General features: G+C 33.4%; 1 protein-coding gene across 1 annotated transcript in view; it reads left to right on the forward strand.

The window, feature by feature from the left end:
- Positions 1-24567, forward strand: part of LOC108907303 (tribbles homolog 2) — a 76515-nt gene extending 51948 nt beyond the window's left edge. The window contains exons 4-5 of the mRNA XM_018710926.1: positions 5709-5900; positions 23118-24567. Of these exons, the coding sequence (XP_018566442.1) occupies positions 5709-5900; positions 23118-23361 (436 nt within the window). The 3' untranslated portion in view covers positions 23362-24567. The remainder of the gene's footprint in view (positions 1-5708; positions 5901-23117) is intronic.
- The last annotated feature ends 2835 nt before the right edge of the window (positions 24568-27402 follow it).

A 27402-nucleotide genomic window follows, 5' to 3' on the forward strand; every position in this document is an offset into this window, starting at 1 on the left:
AGTTGCATTCGTTAACTATTTCAAGAACACCTGTGGTTTATTTATAAGTCAGGCGTGCCCTCTCTCCCAGATCGATGAAATTTGTCAAGCTCTGGTCTCGATGCAATGGCCCTATTTTTTCCGTCGCCTTGGCTGTATTTATTTTGACACGACGCGTTTGCTAAATAAATGTAGCCTGAAACTCAACGCCCACCGCTATTGCACAGATCGCCTATCTCGCCCGCGGCCCACCGTTTCGTGTGTACAGGTTTTACATCATTTATTATTACAAAACTGTGGCAATGCTCAAACAAAACCTCCTTGCAACAGCCACGTAATGTAACATAATTGCGTTTTTTTCACCATTTTACGTGTTACGTATATACCTCGGCAATGGCCGCCCCACCTCCCAGCGGTAGTTGACCCTCCGTCCAGCCAAAAAGCCGAGCTAGAGTGCGAATTTGTTTCTTGCGGAGGCATCTCACGGAGGTCAGCAAAAAGACGACATGCGGGATATGCGGACTGCTTTTTTGCGCCACTCGTTCGACGAGTTTTTTTGCGGTGCAATTTTTGCGGGTCATGATAACGCTGTTGTATCTCCCTCTCCCGGCACAATTAGGTTAATCTATTTATTTTGCTATTAGCGAATTTTATTGGCGATCTTGCGAAAGCCCCAATTTGGATTGCTACACATCACTCAGATGGTATCTCGGGGTACTTAAAAGTACTTACGCTAAACGCGTTATCAACGCGGTATTTGCGCAATAAAGCGATTTCGCACAATGATACGACATGGAAATTTTGATAAAACAAAGACCGTTCTTCTCTGAACTTAATCTGCGCCATTGTTCCTCCTAATTTATTACCTACATCACTTGTCGTCAGGTGTACCGACTTTTTCAATGCCTTTATTAGTCGAATTCCAGTCCTGAATTGCCATTATAAGAAAAACTGTCCAAATAGGTTCAGAAAAAATTGACGACATAAAGTTTTACTATATTATTATAAATGTATTAAGATAATAAATATTTTTCCTGAAACATTTACTTAATATTGTTGGAGCATGTAGTCCACGTAGGGTTACCAGATCTATTTCATGACAGACCCGGAGAAACTGATGCCTAAAAAAAAAGGTCTTTAGAAAATCTGGGAGTCAAATTGTTTACGAAGAAATCGATCTCTAAAAAAAAAGGTTCTGCAATCGGACAAATCGATGTAAAAAAAAAATTCAGGAAATATGTGACCCGGGGATATGGATTTCAAGGGTAGGGCGTTAACCCGGAGCCCGAAGATGTACCATCAAAACCCGAAGACCCCGGGTCAAACCCGGAGATCTGGCAAGCCTAAGTCCACGTAATAGTTATAATAGTTGTATTATTTATTTTATGGAAATTTCTTTAAAAGAGTGGCAAACATCCAATTGTCGATAATGTTAATTCTTGGGTTTAACCCTTTAAATTTCCAAAAACCTTTTCCCTGAAATTACCAAAATATTTATAAAACTATGCCTTTAATTCACCTATAGCGCATAAAAACTCAAATAATACAAAAAAAATACTAATGGCTTAAAATAAATAATAGACTAGGCGGTATCTGTTTTGGTTTGGGTGAATCGTATATCCACGAAGACTTTTGGCTTTTTGGCTTTCAAATATCACTAAAAATTAAAATTTTTCTATGCGGATAGAAAACAACGTGGGCTTAATTTTTGGCAGCATGTTAAAAAAATTCGAAAAATGTCATATTTTCCTTTCTAATTAATTATGTATCTTTTCAAGAGTTGTTTTTAGGCGAAAATGGAAGAGGAAAAAAAATTTTATAATTAATTTTTTTACAAAATATGACTAGTTACAAATCGAATGAATCATGATTATTACTGTAAAAATCGAAAAAATCGCCAAAATTGGGGTTAAAAAACATTACTTTTTGGGGAATTTTTTTGGGCTCTTTAAATTGGGTATAGGACCTTCATAGTTGGCTCAAGAAAACTTCATGTTATGCAGAATCATCACACCAAATTTAATCAAAACCGGTACGATAGATATTGCATAATAATTTTGCAATCCAGATTTTGAAAAAAAAATTGCAAATTTTCATAATTTTGCACAGCAAAAACCAAGGTGCTTAGATACTTGAAAATATAATCACATATAGAAGGGCTCTCAAGTTTTCAAACGCTTTTTGAACAATTTGAATCCGTCAATGAGGCCCCTTTGGCGCATGTTTAAACATAGGTCGAATTTTTGTACTTATAAACAAGAATTAGAATAACTTTGAATATTCAATCAAATCAAATTTTTTAAAGCAGGTTTTAAAAGTTATTGGAAAGACGCTTCTTAAAAAAAAACAGATCGATTGGTCAATTAATAACGTGGTTATAGCCGACCAAAGTTAACCGTCATTTACACAAAATGTACTGGGACATCCGGGCTAATTCTTCTAAAAATACCTTTGGTATTCCGAGTACTTACCAGGTCTAAGTTTGCAATACTTTTTTTAATTGGCAACCTACTTTAAAACGTGTTTAAAGTTATTTATGCAAGCGAGAAATTCAAGAAAATCGTACGGGTGGTGGTCGTGGGGGAAGCAGAGAGAGAGAGCGGCGAAAAAATTTAATTACAAACATTTTTTTCCTCTTTTATTTCAACTCCTGAAAAGATACATTATTAAATAGGAAGAAAAATACGACATTTTTCGAATTATTTTTGACATATTGTACCGCCAAAAGGCCCTCGTTTTTTTATGCGCATAGAAAAATTTTCATTTCTAGAGATATTTGAAAGCTAAAAAGCAAAAAATATGGCCTTTTTGAAACAGGTACCGTCTGGACTATAATGCCATTTTCGAAATGACAGTTTTTGATGTATTTCCCCTACGCCATAGAAAAAGTTATAAATCTTTTACCTGTATAAACCATCTTTTTTTATTTACGCTACATCTTGACCTTAAAAAAGACAGGTTCTCGTCCGAATCTCCGGCTGTTATCTATAAATTCTTCTAGCCTAACGGGACATCGTCCTTAAAGCTAGTTACGTCTTCAGAAGTCAAGCAAAAAAACACCAAATTAAGAAATAAACAAGCTTGTTGTCCGCGTTTTGTTTACGTAACAATTTTTTGCACACGCACGATACAGGTCCACCGCTCGGCGTTCAAACAAGTTGCTCTACTTGCCCAAGCACGGCGTAATATGTTTGTAAAGTTGCAAATAGCGCATCGGGCAGCGGCCCCTGGGTCACGCGTTATCTGACCGCCCTGTATATAGAAACCGAATTACCTAAACGTGCGCATTATCTAAATAACGTTGTAAAATCAGTCGGTTTATAATTAATAAATTTATGTTAGTTAATAAACCGTGTGGTAACATTGTAAATAAATTACAAAACGAAAACATACAGGTTTCAAAACGTACCCATTTAGAATTACGAGTCCATTTTGTTAATATTCAAGAGTCTAACGCAAGACAGGCCCGTTTAGGCGTGCTGTTTCGCAAAATATGAACACCACAAAATATCAGAAGATAAATAATTAAGCCTGTCAGATTGCAATAACTGCCGATTCAGTTCGTCTGCACAACACTGGATCTGTACTTAAGGGTGATGCCGCAACACGGTGTTGAAACGTTCACGTCACTGTTTCACTAATAACGTTGGGCAAGATCTGGCAACTGCACCTCGTTAACTCAGATACACGGTTTCGGAAATTGTGGCAACGCCAGATATAGCTCATTTCGAAAATACAAGAAATATCCAAATAAATATTACAGGTCAAGAATTATCAACACAAAATTGTCGCGCGTTTTGTGTTTCTGAATTAAACCATATCCGACTGCATCATATCCTCATACAGAAAGACCGTAATGAAGATGCCCCGTAATAATTATCGTAGTGTGCAGGAAAGAGGAAAAGCGTATTAATGTTTTTTTAATGACTGTTGAACTTCATGGGATAATTCATATACGAAATTCACCGTCCGTTTTTTTGCTCAAAGGCTGGAAAAGATAATTGCAAGAACGACTTAAAATGCTGTTTTTGATTACAGCTACGAAGGTTCAGATAATGAACGATTTTTTTCTGTTGAAGATATTAATTATGTCCTTAACTGTAAAAGTTACTTTGACTGAAAATTTTACACCTGTCATTTTAAGCCAAATACATACTGTAATTTCGACAGTTGCCCATGGCAACCTTCAAATTTTTCGGAAATTTTTTTCCTCCTGCCAAGCTTGGCAAACAAAATTAATAAGTGGATTTTTTTTTGTCAGCTATCGTATGGTTCAAAAATCAGTCCCTATCCAGAATTTTGCTTTGTAATGATTTTATTTATTTTAAAATAATAAATAGATACAAATAATTATTTACCAAATATTTGTTCCGACATTTCTTCTATTAACGCTAAATGTTTCTGAAATTTTGGCTGGAACTCTTCTCTTCGCAACGGAGAGTAACGAGGAGCATAATTATTACCTTTATTTTTCATTTCCATCAGATGTCTATGTTTCATAAAATATATGTAATAATTTGATGAAATTTTGTTCTGCTGAGCCATGGTTTTACGTAAAAAAGATGGGATATCTTCCTCCAAAATTTTTTGAATAGCTGCGAATAGGGTTTTCTTGATGCGGACTTACAGTTTTTTTTCAGTAAATATGGCAAATACTTTAAATTTTTACGAGACATAAGAATGTCCCCTATTTTGGTGCAAGAATTACATAGACTGTATGGATTTAAATTAGTTTTTTGGTTGTTCACTGCCATGATTTAATTGTAAACAATTAGAAGCTAGAGAAAATGACTGACAACGTGACGTATAACGAAGACGATTTTGACATCACAAGCCTAAGCCTACTTGATTGCAGTTATGATTTTTTAAGAATCATTGATATATTGCCATAGACATCGGTTTTCCACAAAAACTTACTTTCCTTCTATTTTAGTAATACTAAGTGAATTATACTGCAAACATAAGTATCTGAATTCAACAATTAAATGCCTTTTTTATTACTAGTGAATGTAATGTGCTGTTTTTTGTGTTTATTAAGGATCATTAATAAACTGTCATAGACATCGCATTTCTACAAATACTTACTTTCCTTCTATTTTAGTAATACTAAGTGAATTGTATTGCAAAGGTAAAACAATGTCTACCTGTCAAGCCAACTTTATTTTGGCGAAATAAGTTTCAAAATGAAACATGTCAAATTTTTTAAATTAATTTTGGTTGTAAAATTTTCTTACCGAATCCCCCACGTCCTTGAATTAATGTCCGGAAATTTTTCCTCAATCACGCATTTTTCTAGAAAATTTTCCCTCGTCTGCGGCTCGGGAAAATTTTCAAAAAATGCGTTCCTTCGAAAAAATTTCCGGAAATAATTCAAGCACTAGGGAGATTATAAGTGAAAATATTTATTAAATTTACATAGCTGAAGAAATCAATTAAATTATTGGTTCATATGTCATTTAGCAAGATTCCCTGACCTCGATGCTCATATTTGGTAACTGCAGTGGCGTACATTGAGAAAATAGCGCTGGGACAAGCACCTGTGTTAGAAATAACCCAATGATTAGATGCGGATAAGCTTTTCCAATTGATTTATAATCCTTTTTGCTTATTTCTCTGCTATTATTGTTAATAGGAACAGTAACTTTACAATTGTTTTGTTGCATGCATTTTCATGTATTTTTTTATATAGTTTCGAATGCATATTTACGTTTCCTTCCTTTTGGTTTCAGAACGGAACTGAAGTTAGAGTCCTTAGAGGATGCCGTGGTTTTAGAGGAACCGGATAGTGATTGGCTTCACGACAAGAGGGGTTGTCCTGCCTATGTCAGCCCGGAAATCCTAAAGGCCGGGGCACATTATTCCGGAAAAGCAGCGGATATGTGGTCTCTGGGTGTCATCCTGTATACGATGCTAGTTGGAAGGTAGGTTTCTTGATATCCTTGCAAATTTATGTAGACGTTCGTGCTCTGTACTACATTTTTGATTAATTTTTTCTTACACAAACCTAGATATGTCAATTACAGTAAACATTGATAATATATCAACAAAAGTAAAAGGTCGGTTCCCTTTAACTACAAATTGATCTGCTCGTCCCATCCATCAACTATAGTTATACGAGTAAAACCAATTAAGGACGTCTTAGTCCGATTGAGCTACTCTACTAGCCGGACCCAGATCGATTTACAAAAAAATAATTACTAGACTTCTCATTCATCTGCTTCCATCAACACTTTTTTTAAGACGTAAGCTATTCGTAAGCCGGAGTCAATGGACCGAGGAATCATAAAAAATCCGGACTATCGAACTGTGGACGGGCGCGTCTCTGGGGCACAAAAAATCTTAACATACGAGCCACCTGCCCTAATTAATGTCCCGTCGGATTCCAAATAGTAAAAGAATCAAACCGAAGTCCGATAAACCCTTAAAAATCTGCACCTGCCCGAAAAAAGCGCTGCGTGAACAGGTAGGCTCGCATGAGATGCGTGCGTGCACTGGAGGTCCCCAAAATGTTCATATATGGGACTTCCGATAATTCAAAATATAACATTACGTTATATTCTTTGTTAATAAAAAATTAGTAGATATAAAGTTGGCAGTATTCTTTCTTAAGAGTTAGGTATATGCTAATTCTGAAGATTTTACAGTTCAAAACATTAGTAAAAATGTCAATGTATCGTTTTCTTAGGACTAGCAAATGTTTTGGCTGAAATTTTAAAATAAATTGAAAAATTATTAGAAGAAACATAAATGTACTTATATACCTACAGGGTGATTCACAAATAGTGACCAAAAATGAAATAATTTGAAATTGGGTACATGTATTTATGTAAACATTGTCCAAAATCTGAGGGCTTTTTCTAATTTATAGAAAATTGAAACACGAATCCGAAAATATCATGGTTGTTACCGTAAAGCAGTAGCGTACTATTTTATTTAGAAAAATATGCCACCGATACCTACGCCACTGGAGCATGTAAATTTTAGGAGAAGCCCTCAGATTTTGGACAATGTTTACATAAATACTTGTGCCCAGTTTCAAATTATTTCCCTTACTAGTTTTTAAATTATTTAATAAAATTAAAAATATTTTTTGAAGTGTAACACTGTATCTTATTAACGAAGCGTTAAAATTCACCAAAGAATACGAGGTTCCGTTTTTGGTCACCATTTGTGAATCACCCTGTATAATATAAACAAAATAATAATGCTGTTTCTTGAGGAATATATGCTAGGTTGTGAAACATTAGTGAAAACCAAGATTCTAAAGCGATAATTCACTATGCATTGAACACAGTGTTCACGAAGAATAAGACTTCTTTTTCCCTATGAATTCTATGTTAGAATTAAATTGAAACAAACACGAATACATTTTGAAAACTGTATAAATAGCAATATGTATCATAAAAATATATTTCGTTAATAATTATATTTACTTTATTGGATATTGTCCAACTGTGATAATATTGTAAATCATGACTTAGGTACTACGCATTCCTGAAATATCTGAAGATGATATTATACGTGCCATCAAAAAAATTAAAGGTAACTCTACTATGGGCCCTGATTTAGTACCTGCCTTCTTGGTAAAAGATTGTGGAATAATTTTTGCTAAACCGTTGAAAATAATTTTTAATACCATTCTCAAGTCTGGTGTATTTCCAGAATTATGGAAACTTTCTAGAATATGTCCCATCTATAAAAAAGGTCACAAAAATAATATAATGAATTACAGGCCCATTGCAATTATAAGTAATTTTTCAAAAATTTTCGAATTAGTCATTCACAATCACTTGTACTCTCATGTGGAAAAATATATATCTCAATTTCAGCATGGTTTTGTTAAGGGACGATCAACGACGACAAACTTAGCCAACAAGGTACAATATATTTCCGAGGTGCTGGATAGGGGTGGTCAGGTGGACGTGATATATACTGATTTTTCGAAGGCATTTGATCGCCTTAACCATGATTTGCTGATTTATAAATTACATTCAGTGGGTGTATCTGATGATCTCTTAAATGTGTTTCGCTCCTACTTTGCCAACCGTTTTCAATTTGTTCAATATCGAGGCTTCCAATCAGATAAGTTTCCGCAATTGTCAGGCGTTCCTCAGGGGTCCATACTGGGGCCCTTATTTTTTATTATATTCATGAATGACTTAACTGAACTATTTGACATTAATTATCTAATGTATGCGGATGACCTTAAATTGTTTATTGAGATTATGTCAATATCTGATTGTTATAGATTACAGGATAACTTAACTAAATTACACCGTTGGTGTCAGGACAATCATTTACCTTTAAACATCAGTAAATGTAATACTATGTCCTATAGCCGCCGGAAAAATGTTCTACATTTTGATTACCTTCTAGATAATACTATTTTAAATAGAGTCTCGCAATTCAATGACCTTGGCGTGACATTTTGTGGTAATCTATCATTTGACGCGCATATTCAAGCAATAACTGAATCTGCATTTAAAAACCTGGGTTTTATCTTGCGTAATTCTAAGGATTTTCGCAACACGCGTACATTGAATACACTGTTCAATTGTTTTGTTCGCTGCAAGCTTGAGTATGCCTCTATTGTGTGGAGCCCAATTTATAACATCCATATAACTCAGTTGGAGAAAGTACAGCGGAGATACGTGAAGACTTTGCATTTTATCAGTTTTGGTATCTATCCGGTTCGTGGCATTCCAGAGGATATTTTGTTGTCCACTTTCGACTTAATTAGTTTGCAGCGGAGGCGCATTATGCACTCTCTGATCTTTCTGCACAATATCGTCAACAATTCCCTGAATGCGCCTTCTCTGGTGTCTCAAATTTTATATCGCGTTCCTAGATTAAACTCTAGATCGAGTTCCGTATTGCAGTTGCCAACTGCTCGTACTAATATTCTTGCAGCATCCCCTCTCCATCAAATGATCACTAATTACCAAATGTATGAAGATCGACTTGATATATTTTTTCATTCAATTGATTTTATTAAGAAATTATTTGCTTAATTTGATCTGTATTTTTGCATTTATCTATTTTAATGTTTATTTAGTATATTTCCTGTCATGTTTTGTTATTGGTTGGTTTATTTATTGGATTTTTGTTCCTACTCTAATTACTGCCTGTTGTGTTTGTTTATATTAAATGTATATTTTAAATTGTGTGTACGACCTTGTCCTGTAACTGGGATCTGTCCCGTTGGACATTGTACTTTAAATAAATAAATAAATAAATAAATAAATATTGACCAAAATGAGCAAAAAAATATTCTTGAAACGGTCAAATAATTCAATATCAGTCAGAACGGATATTAACCGTAGCATTCATACTTGGTATAAAATTTGATTTAGGAACGATTTAGATCCTGTTATATTACATTTTTACCCACTTGTGATTAACAGTTCCTGGCATTTTGATTTGAGATTATTGAGTTGTCGATAATATTTTTACTCTCATCATAATAACAAGAATTTGACCGCAATGGTGAAGACACAGAACTGTGACTTTATAAGTACGCAAATACAGTTACATTAAAATTTCTAATCGATTAGTTGTTCGAAAACAAAAAACCAGACGTGGCGTGTCAAAAAGGAAAATAATAATATGCGCTCCACAAGTTGTGAATTTAAGAACGTTCCGCTTTGTCTTCGAGGAGCTTTTTCCGGACTTTTACCGTTTCTGGGTATTACCTAACTCACGAAAATCACTGTCACAGCGCGTTTAAATGAAACCCAAAGCAATGGGACAATAATTAGAAGTGACTCGAATTCGTATTACGTAAGCTTTTTGGTGCCGCTGGCCTCCGATTTCACCTGTCTCTGGGCACCCTTTCAGGCCTCGGGAGATGGAGATAATTTTTTACGAACCGACATTTCACCTGCCCCACATCTCCGGACAGTAGCTGGTGGCATGGGGGTTCGAAGAAAAGAAACAAAACTGAGCGGCGGCAGGTGCACGCGTGTTCTTATAAAATATACTATCGGCGTGCGCGATTTTTGTTGTACTCTTTAGGCCGCGGGACGGGTGCCGTTGCGTAATGACAGGCATTACGGAATTAATGTTTGCTCGCGGGAAGTGCCGAGACCAGCAACCGCTGTTTTCGCGCAAGCGGAACTCTAATATTGCATATTTTAAGAGATAAAAGTCGCAGAAACGATAATTTGTACCTATGTATCGCATACGATGTTTAACAGTGGGGAGAAAAGTGTGCTGGTCTAGAGATTTAAAAAATCTAAACATTGGTAAAATTTTTAATCCAGAAATATATAACAACAGCTTTTTCTTAGAATTGTACATGCAAATTTTGAAAATTTTACGATTCGAAACATCAGCAAAAAATTTTAGTTTGAAAAATGATAATTCATATGCATCGGATACAGAGCTCTCTTTTAGTAGTTGTATAAGCTAATTCTGAAGAGTTTAAATTAGTAAAAATTTTTGTCTCAGGAACGATAATTTCGTATGGATCAGCCACAATAACTTAACTATGCTCTTAGATTTTAAAAGTCGAAACATTAGTAAAATTTTTAATTCCAGGAGATATTAACAAACATTTTTCTCAAGATTGTATATGGGAATTCTGAAGATTATATGATTCGAAACTGGTAAAATTTGAGTTCAGAAACATTATTCGTATATACAGTGTTTCAGAAAGACCTCCCTCAGGGTGTGATAGTATGACAAAAAAAAAGAATTTTTTATCCTATGAACTATATGTCTATCTCCTCTTGTTTTCGAGATACAGAGTGACAAAATAAAATTTTTTCAATAGAATTTTTACGAAAATTTCCAAACGGTGCGAAATATATTTATGAAATTTGGTATTCCGTGGTTTTTAAGGACACCAAATAAGCTAGTCTAATTATTTTTTGGAAATTTCATAGAGGGCATTAGTTACGCTACATTCCTTATTACATTTTAGGTTCTAATTTTTTTAAGGTTAGGTTTTTTAGCATTCAGGTTCCAGTTTCTAATGTACAATTTTATTTTCTAAAAATAAAGTGCTTTTATTAGAACTTCCTAATGTGGACGGTTTTCGAGAAAAAAGACTTTCAATTGAACTCTTACAATATTACGGTGTAGAAAATAATACTTTTCTCAAAGTAGGCTTATGTCAAAACATATTGATGGATGTCTCATAAACAACGCATACATTCTTAGTAATGTGTACTTTAAGCTCTAATTAACCTTATATCAAAATTTTAGTGATTCTTAGTGACTGTAGTTAGTAATGGCTAATTACCGTCACTAAAATTTTGATATAAAGTTAATAGAGTTTAAAATATTACTGAGAATGTATGCGTTGTTTATGAGACATCCACCAATATGTTTTGACATAAGCCTACTTTGGGAAAACTGTATTCACTATAATATTGTAAGAGTTCAATTAAGAGCCTTTTTTCTCGAAAGCCGTCCACATTAGGAAGTTCTAACAAGAGTATAATATTTTTAGAAAATAAAATTGTACATTAGAAATTGGAGCCCGAAAACCTAATCTCAAAAAAATTTGAACCTAAAATATAATAGGAATGTAGCGTGACTAGCGCTCTCTATGAAATATCCAAAAAATAAGAGCAGCGTATTTGGCGTCCTTAAAAACTCCGGAATACCAAATTTCATAAAAATATTTCGCACCGTTTGGAAATTTTCGTAAAAATTCTATTTAAAAAGTGTTATTTTGTCGCTCTGTATCTCGAAAACAAGAGGAGATATACATATAGTTCATAAGACAAAAAATTCTTATTTTTTGTCGTACTATCACCCCCTTAATTTACGGGAGGTCTTTCTGAAACACCCTGTATAAGAGAAGAAGCTTTCTATTCTTAGTAGTTGGATATGCAAATTATGAAGATTTCCATCCTAGCAACCTAGCCTAACAGAAATAACTTGATAACAATAATTCTACGGAGAATTTGGTGGATACATATTTTTTTATCAGAAACGATAGCTCGTATCTTCGTTTACAATGTTATTTATCAACATTTTTCCCCAGGAAATGTATATGTTAGTTCTGAAAATTTCGAAAATTGACACATTGTAAATATTTTCAATTCCATTAACATATAAGGCAAAAAATGTTAACGAACCAAACCCCTTTTTGAAGAATTGTATATACCTATGCGAATTCTGAAAATTTTACGATTCGAAACATTAGTTAAAAAAACAATTCTTTTTTAAGACTAATTCATACTATATAGTTTCGAAGATTTTAAAAGCCAAACATTAATAAAATTGATTTATTCCAGTAACGGATAAAATGTTAAGAAAGTTTCTGGAGACATGATTTGAAACGTCATTCACAATTTTCCCGGATATAATGTTAACAAAGCTCTCTTTTAGGAATTACATAATATGTTAATACTGAAAATTTAAAGTTTGAAACAATAGTAATTTTTTTTCACATAAATCTATATAATTCATACACGACACACATCATTGGCATGTCGAAAGATTAGAAACATAAGTAAAAATCTTACTTATGTTTTACCATAAATCACGATTTCTTTAGAATTGTATAGGTGTGACAATTATATAAATCGAAACATTAACAAAAATTTTAGTGTCAGAACCGGTATATTTAAATGTATAAGACGCAATGTTAACAATGTTCTCCCTAACAGTTGCGTATATCAGCGTTGACGGTTTATAAAGTCGAAACATTAGTGAAAACTTAAAATGGAAACATTAGTAAAATTTACGTTTGAGAAATATCCAGATCCTCAGTTACTTGATGTTCTCAAACAATGAAATCGATTTCTGTTTTGTCCAAGCCCAATAACAGATTACATAGACTTTTTAAAGAAGCAATTCAATTTATTTTTTGTGATTATTCCGATGGATATTACGGTTCGAGGTACATATATGGCGGTGGAGAACGACTCACGTCTTGCACGAAACCGCGATGCATATGAAAATCGAGCTGATGAATAAAGAGTAAGGACACGTGTCTCGACCACGTGCAGATCCAGTCCTACGGAGATGTCCTTAAATGGCGAAAAACATTAGCGCAGCCAGCGTCTCGCGCTACCTCTCGGTCTGCGGTCAATCGCGTATCCGTTTACGAAATCCCTTTGTCCCAATAATAAATAAAATCGACAAATCCAAAGCTCAGAAGTTCAAGGCCCGATTATAAAATTGAGTGCGGCTCACGGAGCGTAACTAAACATGATAAAAAATCACTGCCTGTAATATACCGACTTTTTATGGTAATCCAACCGTGAAGCCTAAGAATTATTCTTCCTTATATTTCATTCTTAAGGGGATACGGACGGGTGGTTCGCATCTCTTTCCCACTCGTTACGGAAACCGAGCGCGGTGTTAGGAAAAACTCGAAGTAGGAAGCATCCTCCTTAAAAATGGTCTAATTCTAAACAGTTGTGCTTGGGCAAAAACTGAGATTTCTCTCACCGCTAGACCAAGACGTAAATAGCGTGTTAACGCGGTATCTATTCCAGATTGGTTAAAACCGCAATATCAGTGTTTATTAATACTCTTCAGAGTAGGTAACAGGTATCTGCACAAAATAAAAATAAGTATGAATCATTATATGAACATTTTCTAATCTTGCTAACATATTCGATACTAAGAACATTGCATTTTTTGTCTTTTTAAATTTGCTGAAGTTTCGATTATTGCTATAGTTCTTGAATGTCGCTGTGTGTCAACTGTGTCTTTCTAGCCTCTACAGAGTACACGGATCATCAAAATTTCTTTAATTTGTTCCAAAAGATATGGTTTCTGTTGAAGCAAACAAAGCTCCCAGTATATGTGTTCTACTTATCGAGTTGATGAACTGAATCTGGTACATGATAAAGATACTATAGTTCCAATCGTAATAAGTATCTATTGGCAGTACAATGCAAATCTTGAATCAAAACCTTATTATAACATCAGATTTTTGCAAAAATTGTAAACGTAGTTGAGTGCAAATGACCAATGCTTATTATTTCTTATACAATACGCGCCTAAAGTATGGAATAAATTCAGCACAAACGAAACAAATTTTTTTTGGGAGAAATCCTCGAACAGGTCGATTTTTAATTTAAAAAATACATATTTTAGCATAAAAGACGATTTTCAACCGTCATTTGTTTTCGAGTAATGACGTCATAGATATTTTTTTAAATAGCAACCCCCTATTTTTTTTCTAGATTCTGAAAGATCGTTTCATTGTCTATCCGATAGTATTAAAATCTTACATAGGAAAGTTTTCGAGTAAATGACGATTGAATATTAGAAATTCCAAATCAATTAAAATAAAGCAAAAACGTTATCAAATTTAGTTTTTCGAAATGCCTGAAGTCCTTTATGGATCACGTAGGTGTAAATCTTTACAAAGTGTCACTGTGATACCGACTTTCTAAGTATTGTAAGCGATATAAAAATTATTGTTGAATTTAAAGTATTATGGCACATTTAACTATCACACAAACAATTGAAATTTTAATTCTTATCGGATGCGGGGATAAGACTAGAACGCAGCAGGAAGTTTGCGATTTATTTAATGAAAAACATCCAGATCGCCATATCAGCCAATCAGCAGTCGGTAAGATAGAATCTAAATTTAGAAAAACTGGCAATGTTGTAGATATTCCAAAATCTGGACGTCCAAGCGTTAGTGAAGATCACAAACAGAACATTTTCATAAGTATGGTAAATGATCCTCATAATACTTCACGATTGGTTGCATTAAACAATGAAATTAGTCAGACCACAGTGCTACGTATCCCGAGGGAGGAAAAATATCATCCCTACAAAATTCAATTTGTGCAGGAACTCGATGAAAACGATCCCAACCGCCTGCTTACACTCTTCTGAAATTATGATGGATTTATGTCAAGTAAATAGAGATTTATACCGACAAATACTTTTTTCAGACGAGGCCCCGTTTTGTCTCAATGGTATAGTGAACCGTCAAACTTGCAGGTATTGGAATCGGGAAAATCCTCATTGGATGGCAGAGACACATACCCAACACCCACAGAAATTAAATGTGTGGGCTGGAATAGTTGACAACAGAATAGTAGGGCCTTTCTTCTTTGAAGGAACCCTTACAGGAGAAAGATATATAGAGTTTTTACAAAGTGACCTTGCTCCAGCGTTTGCAGTAATTTTTCCTAACGATAATGACCCTGATATTTCTAATGACACCATATGGTTTCAGCAAGATGGTGTACCTCCGCAATATGCGCGCCCTGTTCGAGATTTTCTGGATAATTGTCTTCCTAGGAGGTGGATTGGCAGACGAAGACCGATAGAATGGCCCGCGAGATCCCCAGATCTTACACCCCTGGACTACATCTTATGGGGCTACTTAAAGTCCAAAGTGTACGTTAATAGACCACATAATTTAGAAGAACTCCAAAATTGTATTATAGATGAAATACACAGAGTTACCCCAGAAATAATTCATGTGCAAGAAGAATTTCTACACAGACTTGCATATTGAACACTTAATTTAGGTAGAAAACTTAATGAATTGTATTTGCTTGACATAGGAATTGTTATTTTTTTAATGAATAAAATTTACGTTTTCTAACATTCAATCGTCATTTACTCGAAAACTTTCCTATNTTTTTTTTTTGAGGAATTTATCGGCGAACTCGAAGACAAAAAGTCGACCTTAATTTGCTACATACTATTTGGATTTTGTGCGGTTGAACTTGGTTCTAAATTTTGCAGTTTAATCAGGATCCTGACAATATCTGATGAATAATTCCGCAAATAATTACATAACACCAGTTGCAACTTAAGTTATCTGAAATGCTTTCTGCCGAATAAATTTTTTTCTAAGGCATTTGATCCCTAAACAGCAAATTATTGTATATTCAAAACTTAAGGTACATTTTTCTAAAAAAAATTGTCATGTAAGACATTGAAATTTTCACACCGTTGTTTAGATAATTATCACTGTCATCAATTTCGAACGAAAAAAATATGCGTTGTCATTTAAAAAAAAAATTATGTCATTGCTGCCGTAAGTGGATTATCGAAAAAAAAAAATTTTCCACATAACAAGGTGCCCTGGATCAAATAAAAATCGACGGGTCTCACCGTTTTTCGAAAAAAAATTGTTTAATGAAAATATGAATTTTATGCAGAACTTTTTTACCACGCTGTATATAACTCCACATGTAAATATTCTTAAAACATTTACTTGCATAGTCTAACACCACATTCTTAAAATGTGGTGTTAGGATCACAGCAAATGCATGTTTTACAAACGCTTTTTTTTAGTTATTATTTTATTTGAGTAAATTTAAATAGTAACAATGAATAGACAGGACATCAAGAATTTTATTTTTGTGCTTACTTTTATTCTACACATTTTACTTTTCAAGATTTCAGTACCTAAAAACGCCAAAATTTTGAGTATTTCTCGGCCAGGGATATGGCCACCTTAAGAGTTTTTGTAGTTTCTAAATATAATATGCAGAGTGTTTATAAACTTGGACAAGATATGCCTGAATTCCACGATAAAAGAAGAAACATTTTTAAAACCGCTGATTCGATAGATAGCTCGACTGACTGTACATTGCAATTTATTGCAATTCATTGTTACTGTATTGAAGGGCAATTTTACTGTTTTTTTCTTATTAACACAAACACATATACATAGGTACCAGACAAACTTTTTTCACAAGAAAAAAATACAGTTAAAAATAAAAATCTAGAAAAATACATGACTTCACATAAGGGTGAATTCACTAATGATTCTGCACGAAAATTAAACAATAAAAGTGACACGTTTCAGCAATAAAAACAGACGCAAAACTAATTATAACCTAAAATTAAACTAGCAGGTTTTCTGTGACAAAAGACTGATGGCGAGCTATCTACAACCACAACAATTTACGTCCTTTTATCTTAGTGGTCAGAAATTCTCAATAAGTCAGTTTCAACAGTTTTGATTATTGCACATGTTTACTATTAATACATTCTACTTATCAAAAAAAATGATTTCCGACATTGTAAATATTCTGGTATTTTTTATACTTCAAAACCTTGTATTTCCAAAACCAATTTTACATTCTTCGTTTGTTTTTTTGATCTAAATTAATTAAAGAACAATCTCCAGAATTTATAACATACGAATCATCCTGTATATTAATCAAGAATTTGTACAACAAATTAAGTTCTATTTTAACCATTATACTTAATGAAACTTCACTTTAGTCAATCTTTTGCGCCCACAGTTGCGGACTGATACCAATTTTTTGTTTTCGGTACATTAAGGAAAGCATTAGGGTTGCAACCATTAAAATTTCAGGCGTACATCACCGAAAGATTTACCCCCTGGCACTGAAGCAACAACACGTGTCAACCGACAGCACGCTTAAGGGCCCAAAATCACTTAGGCTGTTTCCTCAAAAATGATATATGGGGTTGAAACCCGACGCGGCATGAAAGGTCAGCGATATGTAATCGCAGTCCATCTATCTGTGCCTCAGCCAGATGGTAGTCGTCGCTCTTAACACGGCCTACTATTTTTACACAAGACAAAGCACGTTATGACGGCAGACAAATGCTCCCGATACCAATCTGCACTTGTACAATATTTGCATAGTCATTTGTACGAGCAGGAACTAAGAAAAGCTGCACAATGACGTTGAATTGAGAAAAATCGCGATGTTTTCGCTGAGACAATTGCTCGTAAGGTAAAAACAAACAGCCTTTCTTATCGATAACTGTTTGAAAACAAAGTTAGGTTGTTCACCCAGTCATGTGTTGAGGTGCATTCAATGTTGTATGTAAATAAATATATAAATGTACTCATCGTCGTTGCTTGATAAGTTACTTACGATAGCTGTGAGACTACAAGAAAACGGAAACCATTACAATTTACAGTATTAAAGCGCACATTTACCATTATTTCTTATTTACCGTATCTCGAAGTAGGATGATTATTGCAAAAACAAACTGGTAGGATAGGTAATAAATATATAATTTCATTATTTTTTTTTTACTATTTTTATGATAAACTATGAGCTTATTTCGATGGCAGAACATTAAATTCTATTACCGTTAAAAATGCCTTACCCTCTTCCACAAACAGATCCAATTTTAAATAGATTTCGCTGTTTGCCTTCCATTGACTTGCAGTAAGCCTTCTGGCAGATTCCGTTGTAAAAGTCTTCTCGGAAAAGAACTCCTTTTTATGTGATAAAATAGGTCTCTTCGGATATGTCACGATGCCACTTTACTAGAATACTATCTATTTTGTCACTATATTCTTCGTCAAGATTATATTAAATATATTACGTTTTCCGTTACACTACCAAATATATCAGAGCACCCGAAAAATCGAGAGAACCAAGAATTTACCAAACGTTTCAGTAATAATAGTATTTTCGGGATTTTAAAATTCTGTTGCTTATTTGGGTTAGAAAAATTATTTCATGGTATCTTAATAAGATACAAATCCATATATTAACTTTTCAATGTCTTTAAAAACATAAATTTGAAATCTTTGAATCCCAATCTAAACTAAAAGGTTTCCATTTGTAACACACGCAGTTAGATCAGAGAATCATTTAATTTAATATAATTTTAAATTGGTATCCAACTGTTTTATAATAGAACAAAAATTTATTTACCTTGTCACAGTATCTTATTTGTCACTGGTCCATTCTACTGGCACAAAGAATAACTATGGCATCTACTGACAAAGAGCATCCTTAAAAAACTACAAATAAAAGCAATAGCAAGCAATAAAATCGTTTACTGACACTTATATGATCCTTTATTACTGGTTATTATAAATTTTAACTCATGGGAATCTACAATTTTAGGTCCTCTCCCAATGATAAAAAATTGAAGAAGAATTCAGTACACACCCCTATAAATCTTTTTCAACATTGCATCCACCCTCCATATTTTTTATTTGGCAGCAAAAAATATTATAACAAAACGCAACAGAAAGGGTTGACCTACTTAAAAAAGTTTATATCTATACCAAGCTTCCTTTCAATGCAGCTAAACCGTAGGGTGTAATATTTCCAAATCAGATCCAAATAAAATTTAACGTGGGTTATGGTAGACGTAGTTATTCTACCCCTCTTGTTACGACCCCTTGTTGACCTCGTTAATGGTGCTACACAAGGGTCCCCCTTGTACTATTTTGTCCTAACTAGGACAGGAAACATTTAATGAGGTATTAAATAGACTTATCGCTAATCGCTTAGGGTTATTACTGATAGAAAAACTTTACGAGTTTTGTACGTTCTGTACGGCTGAGCCACATAAAAATTAATAGACGTTTTATTCTATTATGTTTACGTATAATGGACGTATACCGCAATAAAGACGGTTTGTGATTATTATATTATAAAATATGAATGCAGAAAATTCAGTTATATTACCTAGTAATAAAACGATAACTATTTTCAACGTTTTATATCTCTCATAATAAATAATATAAAAGAGTTAATACCTATTTCATACTTCATTATTATCAGATTTGCTATTTCTATTTCTAAGTGTAAAAGTGTATAGGGTGTTTTTATTTGGTGGACAAGTACAATCGATTTATTTATTTAATTTTATCTTAGTCTAAAGGAACATGATACTTTTTTTAAATAAAATAGATACGTAAAACCCTTAAATACATTATTGGATTCAAGGTGCTCCCTTTATTTAAATAAATGTTTAAAATATGCTTACACCTTATTTTAATTTCAGTACCAAGAAACCTGAGGAATAAGAAGTTATGTTTTCATACTTTGTTATTACAAGGATATTAGTTACATTTGAAACGTAATCTTTGAAATGTAATACCTCTCAACGTCAGAGAATACAAATTTTTGTAAATAATTGATGAAGTCGACGAACATATGAATTGTAAATGAGATAAATAAAAAATGCTAAATAAAAATTGGCAAAAGAAAAATTAAACATATTGTTCAAAATTTCACATTTATGAAATTTTCTGTTTTTTGTTTAAGCCTTTTATCGCGATTATAGCTTTTTTACATTTAATATAATTTGACCATTTTTACAATTGAAAGCTTCAAAAAAAAGAAAGTATATTTTAATTTGAACTAGAATTAAACTTAAAAATTTGTATTCGCTAATACGAAAATGAATAAACATAAATATTCATCAAAATTATTCAAGACTTTTGTTTTTATGGACAGTAATCACGAATTGACAGTAATCAATATTTTGTAATTATACACCATTATACATATTTTAAAAANTGAAGTACCACTTCAATCTCCACATAATCCTGATCTGACATCAGCTTTCAGTCTATTAAATCATCCTTTGTGTACTTATCGGTGGAAAATAGGAAATATTCGAGTAAAAGCAATAAATTCTAAAGGCTCGGTGATGACTGTTGCTAAAAATTCGCCGATTTGACAAGGGAAAACAATGGCTGGCTTGCCACAGTCCCCGGCATATGGCTTCGAGTCTCCCCCTACCCCCTCGCTTTAATGAGCCAACTGTTGCATACCACGCGTTTAATAAGAAAAGAAAGAGGTTCACCTGTACGACGTTCCGACTCCCTATAATTTCGATGCGACATATGTTGCATCCGTTACGCATCATAGCTTGGGAAATAAAGAAACGAGGACGAATAACGTTCTTTTTCACCACGAAAATCGTCTTTACGGGCCGGAAGTGTTATTTCGCATTACATTTATCGGAAGTCATCATCGAGGGGTTAAAACGCAACGTTTATAGTCCATTAGATGTTTTACATTTTTATAAATTATTTATTCGGTCGGTTTTTTTTTTTTGACTCGCACCTTTCCTGGATTAGTTAATATTCGGCTATTAATTCAACAGTTTCGTGCTATCGGTAGATCCAACCTCAAGTTTCATTGGCTTTGTCAAAATTGTCGCGGCAATATGCTAAACGTTTAAGTTCGCCTACAGGGCATCCCAAATAAGGTACCTGCAACAATGATGTTCGTGCTAACTTTAAGTCTATAATTTACAGATATAATCAATAAAAATGGCTTAATTTTCGTATAAACAATGTTTGGTCCCTTGTTGAGAACATACAAAATTAACAACCAACAAACATTAAGACAACATATGAAAGAGGGTATCCATCAGATGACTAGAGTTCTTTTAAAAAAATTCTGTATCACGCTTTAGCTTACCTGCATCTAAATTTCGTTGATAACTCTCGGAATTTCTGCTTTTAATTCACAAATGGTATTCATTTGACCAGAATAAACTGTGGATTTCACCGTAGCAATAGTTCAGCTGAAGGGCCAGTACGAGGCCGGCCTGATTTTTTTATCATTTGCAACCGAACCTGTTTATTCAATAGCAACTAATTTATTCACAGTTGTTTCATTCGAGGCGTTCCTTCTACAGAAAATTCCACGTAATTTGCGCACAGTCTCAGCTACACACTCTCCGTATTTGTATTGAATTCGCACAATATTTACTCGCCCATGCGCGACGTGTTTACAAACATGTGATCCTGTACAGTGCTGCCAACTCTTCGAAACGAAAATGGCGCACAATTCAAATCCTGTGTTAGATTTGGGACACCCATTGTCAGGGGTTTCATCATTTTTATAACAAAACAATACCAACTTGTCTAGGCCGTAGTTTTCTTGTTTTATTGAAAGTTTAATTCATCTCTTTCCGCGACACAATGTAGCAGCAACGTTATGCTCTGTTTTTTGAGCTGTTTTTAGAAAATAACTGCATCAAAGGCTTGAAAATGCTTTCTAAAGAATAAATAAAAATACAAATTTCTACCATTAGAAACCATTTTTCCCAGTAAAATAGCTTTGAATGGGAATTTTATGGAAGCTATCTTTGACTGTTAGAATCATGGTTTTTTTCTGAAAATTCCGTCATAAAAACTTTTTTTCTTTTATAAACCTTCTTTTCATAATTTTATACCGGCTACTGTAACCTCAAACTCTAACCGTAACTATACAGATTACATAGTCAAATCTCATTTTTCTTGTTACGTACACTGAAAAAAAGTATTTGGATCAAATGAGCACATAGTTGGAATTATTTGTCGTAAATGTTATTTTATTCTATTCAAATGTATATACTTTCGTCAAACTATGTGAAATATTTGCTGTAATCTATATTTTTTTTTAGAATTTATATCATTTGTAAATATATATAATTTAATTCAAATCTTTTAAAATTTTAAAATTTATTATCTGGGACTTTAGTCACAATATCTCTTACAGTTTGGTTTATAAACTGCAAACATATTTGTTTCAAAACTACCCGTTCCTTAAAATATATATACCTATTTAAAATTTAGTATTAATGTAGGAATTATTCAAGATAAATGTAGCATATTATAATCAAACTTATGTTTTCTTGAAAGAAAATTGTAGCAGGTCACAGAATGGCGTAGGTGTAAGGACCATCAATAAGTCCCAAACCGACCTATGTATGATTGGTTAAACTTACGAACGATTCTAGTTGTTGTACTAGGTGTTGTGAGTTTGAGACAAAATATTTTTTATTACTGAGCAATACATATATCCAAATATATTCTTAAAATAAGTATAAACATACAATCATTTGTTCAAAACTATTCAATTTTGTACCGTAAGTATCAAATATTTATTTTAAATGCTGCCTATTTTTAAAGTCAGAAATTATATTTCTGGGCAGAAATTTAAAGAACCTATTTAAATAAATAAATAATTTTCTTGAAAGAAGAAAATATTTTCCTCAAATGTTGTACGATAATTTTTTTGCGGGTTACATACTTTTTTCACAATAGTACTCAGAAATATTGTTTAAATAAGCAAATTATATCATATATATTGATTTCATGTAAAAAATGATCATTTCGGGTTAGTATTATATAAAAAACTGACCCCCAGTTAAAGTTGTATGTATATATACTTAAATATTTGAAGTTTTACGACATAGGGCAGGTTTATTCACGTTTGCCACAAAAACGAGACAAAGAAACAATGCATTGTAAGGCAAAATGTGCTGTATAATCAACATGTGACGAAGAATTTATCAAGAGACGTGATCAAAATGCAAGAAGCAGTTGCGTGTATTAAATTTCGAACGACTATAAACATTTTATATATTTTTTAAACAGCTAGGGCTATATAAGGCAAACCATACATGAACTATTAATTGGACTAAACGATATTTAATAATATTTTCTTTTGTTCTAGATACCCCTTCAACGATTCCGAGCACGCATCTTTATTCGCCAAGATATCCAGAGGTCACTTCGTCATCCCAGAGTGTCTTTCATCCAGGGCCAGATGTCTCATCCGATCCCTTTTAAGGAGAGAGCCTTCCGAGCGGCTCACATCAGAAGACATCCTCTACCACCCCTGGCTGGCCAAGGAGGACAGAGACTGGTCCTCCAGGGCCTGCGACCAGCTGGTGCCCGAATGTAGCTTCTACGACTAGTTCCAAAAATTTTCGAAGAAATTTTCGGGACGACGTGCAAACAATGTGCTGTGTTCTAGTTTTTAAGGAAACTGAAGCCATTCACCTAGATTCTAAGTACCTAAATATTGTGGTATTGTTATACGTTGTTGTTTATCACATTTAGACGGGTTTCGCAACAAGAGTTTTTAGCCTGTTTTTATTTATTCGTTTTGTTGTTTTTCCCCTTGTGTATATCTCCGCTTAAAAGCTTTTGTTGCCTCATCTCTACTTCAAGTACATTTTTTCGCTGATATTATCGTTTTAAATTCAATCTCATGGTTACTTGTTTACGTACGATTGGTTTGGACTGAATGAGTTCGAAAGCATCACGGTGTAATTTTAGGAAATAAAAGACAAAGACTGAATTGTTAGTTCTGTTAATTAATTTATCTTGGGTTGGTAAGGGGGTGACGAAGTTCGAAATCAAGTCGGCCACATTTATTTTGCATTACTTCGTTTATTTTTTTTTATTTCTCAATATAATTCGACTATACTTTACACCCACGTCGAGCGCCAAACGTAAAGTGAATCCTTTCTCTCGATATCGGGTCAATGTCGATTTATGTTGCGAAAATAAGTATATATTTCAAATCCCGGCATATCACAAGCAAATAACTAATAGAACAACTTTTACAAATAACATCTTCGAGGTTGCCCAGGCTGAGGTTCGACACGCAACCGATACGTTGTCGGTACGTTGCGACGTCCAGAAAAATGTCAATAAATAAATGTTGCCGATTTAATTCCTGCGAAAAGTTAAGGGCCAAATCGTTATGTTTATTATTTCGTGTGTCGTTCACTGCCAGATGAGTTTGTTAATTTTGTTACTGACCAGATAATAAACATAATTTTCTATCCGAACTTACCTTAACAATGCCATTTTATTTATCTTTAAAGTGTAATTAGTTTATACATGTACAGTTTTAATTATTATCGATGTCGTGATGCTCTAGACGGAATTATTAGTATTGTGATCTCTCGGTCAGGTTCGCGAAAATTTGACCCCACTGTATATTTTTTGAACTGATCATGTACATAACGTCGTTGTATATTTCGTTTCCTAAATTATGTGTAAGATTGTTAGTTGGATATCGTGTAAGTCAGTGTACATAGCTTCGCATTTGTGAGAGAAGATCATCGTTAGTATGTTATGCTGTTGTTCATAATAAACAATTTTTATATTAATCCTTTGTTTTATTATATTTCCTTACATATACCCAAGCAGAATTTAAAAAAGTGGAATACCTAAAATATGAAAATCCAGAGTTTTACCTATAGTGAATAATGTCATTAATACGCGCCAAGAATAATAAAAGGGCCCAAATAAGACCCACGGGGGACGCCTGAAATAATGCACAACGATAAGGATCAGTCAGTAGGGTGCTCTATTATCCTTGAAGGAATGTAATATAATATTCTCACACATATAATTGAAGATTGAACTTTACAAGGTTAATCTTTATCTGCCTTTAATATGTTTATTTGTGTACAAGCAATAAAAATAGCATTCAAAACAAAGTTAAATACAATAAAGATCTAATAGATTAGATATCTTGAACATTAAATATGTACATTTCAATCTAAAACAAAAAATGTATCACATCAGGACTTTAAACAAAGCACAGGGTATTAAAAAAAAACAATCCAGTTGCTACAGTGTGTTTTCTTGAGAAGAGTAAAATCGCAATTGAGGGTTTAGACCACTAGAAAAAATATATTTGTTCAAATATCTCTGAAGATGTTCGATTTAGATAGACGAAACTTCGAGCGATATAATTAATTAAAAGCAACATTTCGTTAAGATGGTATAGATTCCAACCAGTGCAGCAGAGATACTGTTCCTAATTACCCTACAATTTCAATTCTACTGAAAATTTTTAAAATTGGTTAAATGCATTTATTTTTCTAAGAAAAAAATATAAAACAACTCATTCTTCCAGTAAAATGGAAGACAAAAATGTACATATCCAATTTCCAAATTACTCAGTGGCGTCGAAATTCAGGTGTTCTTAACAGTGTCCAATGTGATAAAAATGTATACCAATTCAATGAAATTTTATTTTTAAATTTATAGTCCAAGTTTCGCCAATCGGTGTTTTTTCGTCAACTTTTCAGATATATTTGAAAGCCTCTTTTTCAGTTGTTTTTGCAGGAACAAGAAACAATTGTTTCTGAATTGTTTCTAGCTTTAATTATGTTTTAATACATATATACACAAAAGAAATTATAGAAATTATTAAAACATAGGTATAGTCTTTCCGATCTCAATTGAAGAACCAAGAGGTTGGCAGTATGTACCAGGTTCAGTCGTTAACGCAGCAACTCGGCATTGAAATATTTGAAAAACTTGTTCCCATATTTATTTAGCCATACCCATTTACGAATTAAACGTGGTAGAAATATATACGCTCAGTTGAAGAATGCGCGCTCGGGCAAACGGCGTACACAGACAGCCGAACTGGACGATTAGGCAATAAATCTCAGCTGTTGACAAGTGGTTGACAAATTGTCTAACAGTGCAGTGCAGCAATGCGGAATTTGGCGTGATTCAGGTAATTTTAATTTATTATAGGCACCTTCTATTAATCATTCATATTACGATTGCTAAAGAGAGAAATAAGTGGGATATTTTGTTTACTAATATTATTACAACATGGCATTTTGGAGACCTTTTGAAACAGCACAAAACGAAATTTACCATCAATATAATAAAATTGTTTGAGGACATAAATAATTAAAATACGTTGTTAACCAAATGAACATATAATAGAAATTTTCTACACATTATATACAAATTATTACAATTTTTAACCTTTAGCAGAAAACTTTTTTAGGGGCGCTTATGAATCTTATTACATTTTATTGCTAGGCGTTTCTATACATGCTCAACTGACTTCGGAAAAACTATAACTTACCAGTTCTTGCAAAATTATACGAATTGAATAACATTTGTTGCTTTGTTGCTTATATAAAATAGTAAAACACCTATTTATAAACAGAACAATCAGTAACGAGGCTTTCAGTCTGAAGATGTTGGAAATTGTCCTATGAGATGGAATTAGCCTGTATAACATAAAATTGTGTTAATTTTGCCAAGCATTGAAATTAAGGGCGCCGTATTCTTTAATATAAATAGTGTTTTCCACATAATTTCAAACATTTAATAACTGAATAATCTAAAGCTTATCAAATAATAGGAATGTTATGTCATACCACCTGGGTATTTTCAAAGACGCCGCAATAAAACGAATAAACAGGTGCAAAAAGCGATCAAACCATCAAGGTTTTAGGTACTGAAATCTATAAAAATACTAACTTTTTTATACAGCGTGGTAAAAAAGTTCTGCATAAAATTAATATTTTCGTTAAACAATTTTTTTTTCGAGAAACGGTGAGTCCCGTCGATTTTTATTTGATCCAGGGCACCTTGTTATGTGGAAAAATTTTTTTTCGATAATCCACTTACGGCAGCGATGACATAATTTTTTTTTAAATGACAACGCATATTTTTTTCGTTCGAAATTGATGACAGTGATAATTATCTAAACAACGGTGTGAAAATTTCGATGTCTTACATAACAATTTTTTTTAGAAAAATGCACCTTAAGTTCTTATAAGTGATAANTGATCTAAATTAATTAAAGAACAATCTCCAGAATTTATAACATACGAATCATCCTGTATATTAATCAAGAATTTGTACAACAAATTAAGTTCTATTTTAACCATTATACTTAATGAAGTCAATCTTTTGCGCCCACACTTGCGGACTGATACCAATTTTTTGTTTCCGGTACATTAAGGAAAGCATTAGGGTTGCAACCATTAAAATTTCAGGCGTACATCACCGAAAGATTTACCCCCTGGCACTGAAGCAACAACACGTGTCAACCGACAGCACGCTTAAGGGCCCAAAATCACTTAGGCTGTTTCCTCAAAAATGATATATGGGGTTGAAACCCGACGCGGCATGAAAGGTCAGCGATATGTAATCGCAGTCCATCTATCTGTGCCTCAGCC

The sequence above is a fragment of the Anoplophora glabripennis genome, unplaced genomic scaffold, assembly GCF_000390285.2.
Source record: "Anoplophora glabripennis isolate ALB-LARVAE unplaced genomic scaffold, Agla_2.0 scaffold222, whole genome shotgun sequence".
NCBI classification, from domain to species: domain Eukaryota; kingdom Metazoa; phylum Arthropoda; class Insecta; order Coleoptera; family Cerambycidae; genus Anoplophora; species Anoplophora glabripennis.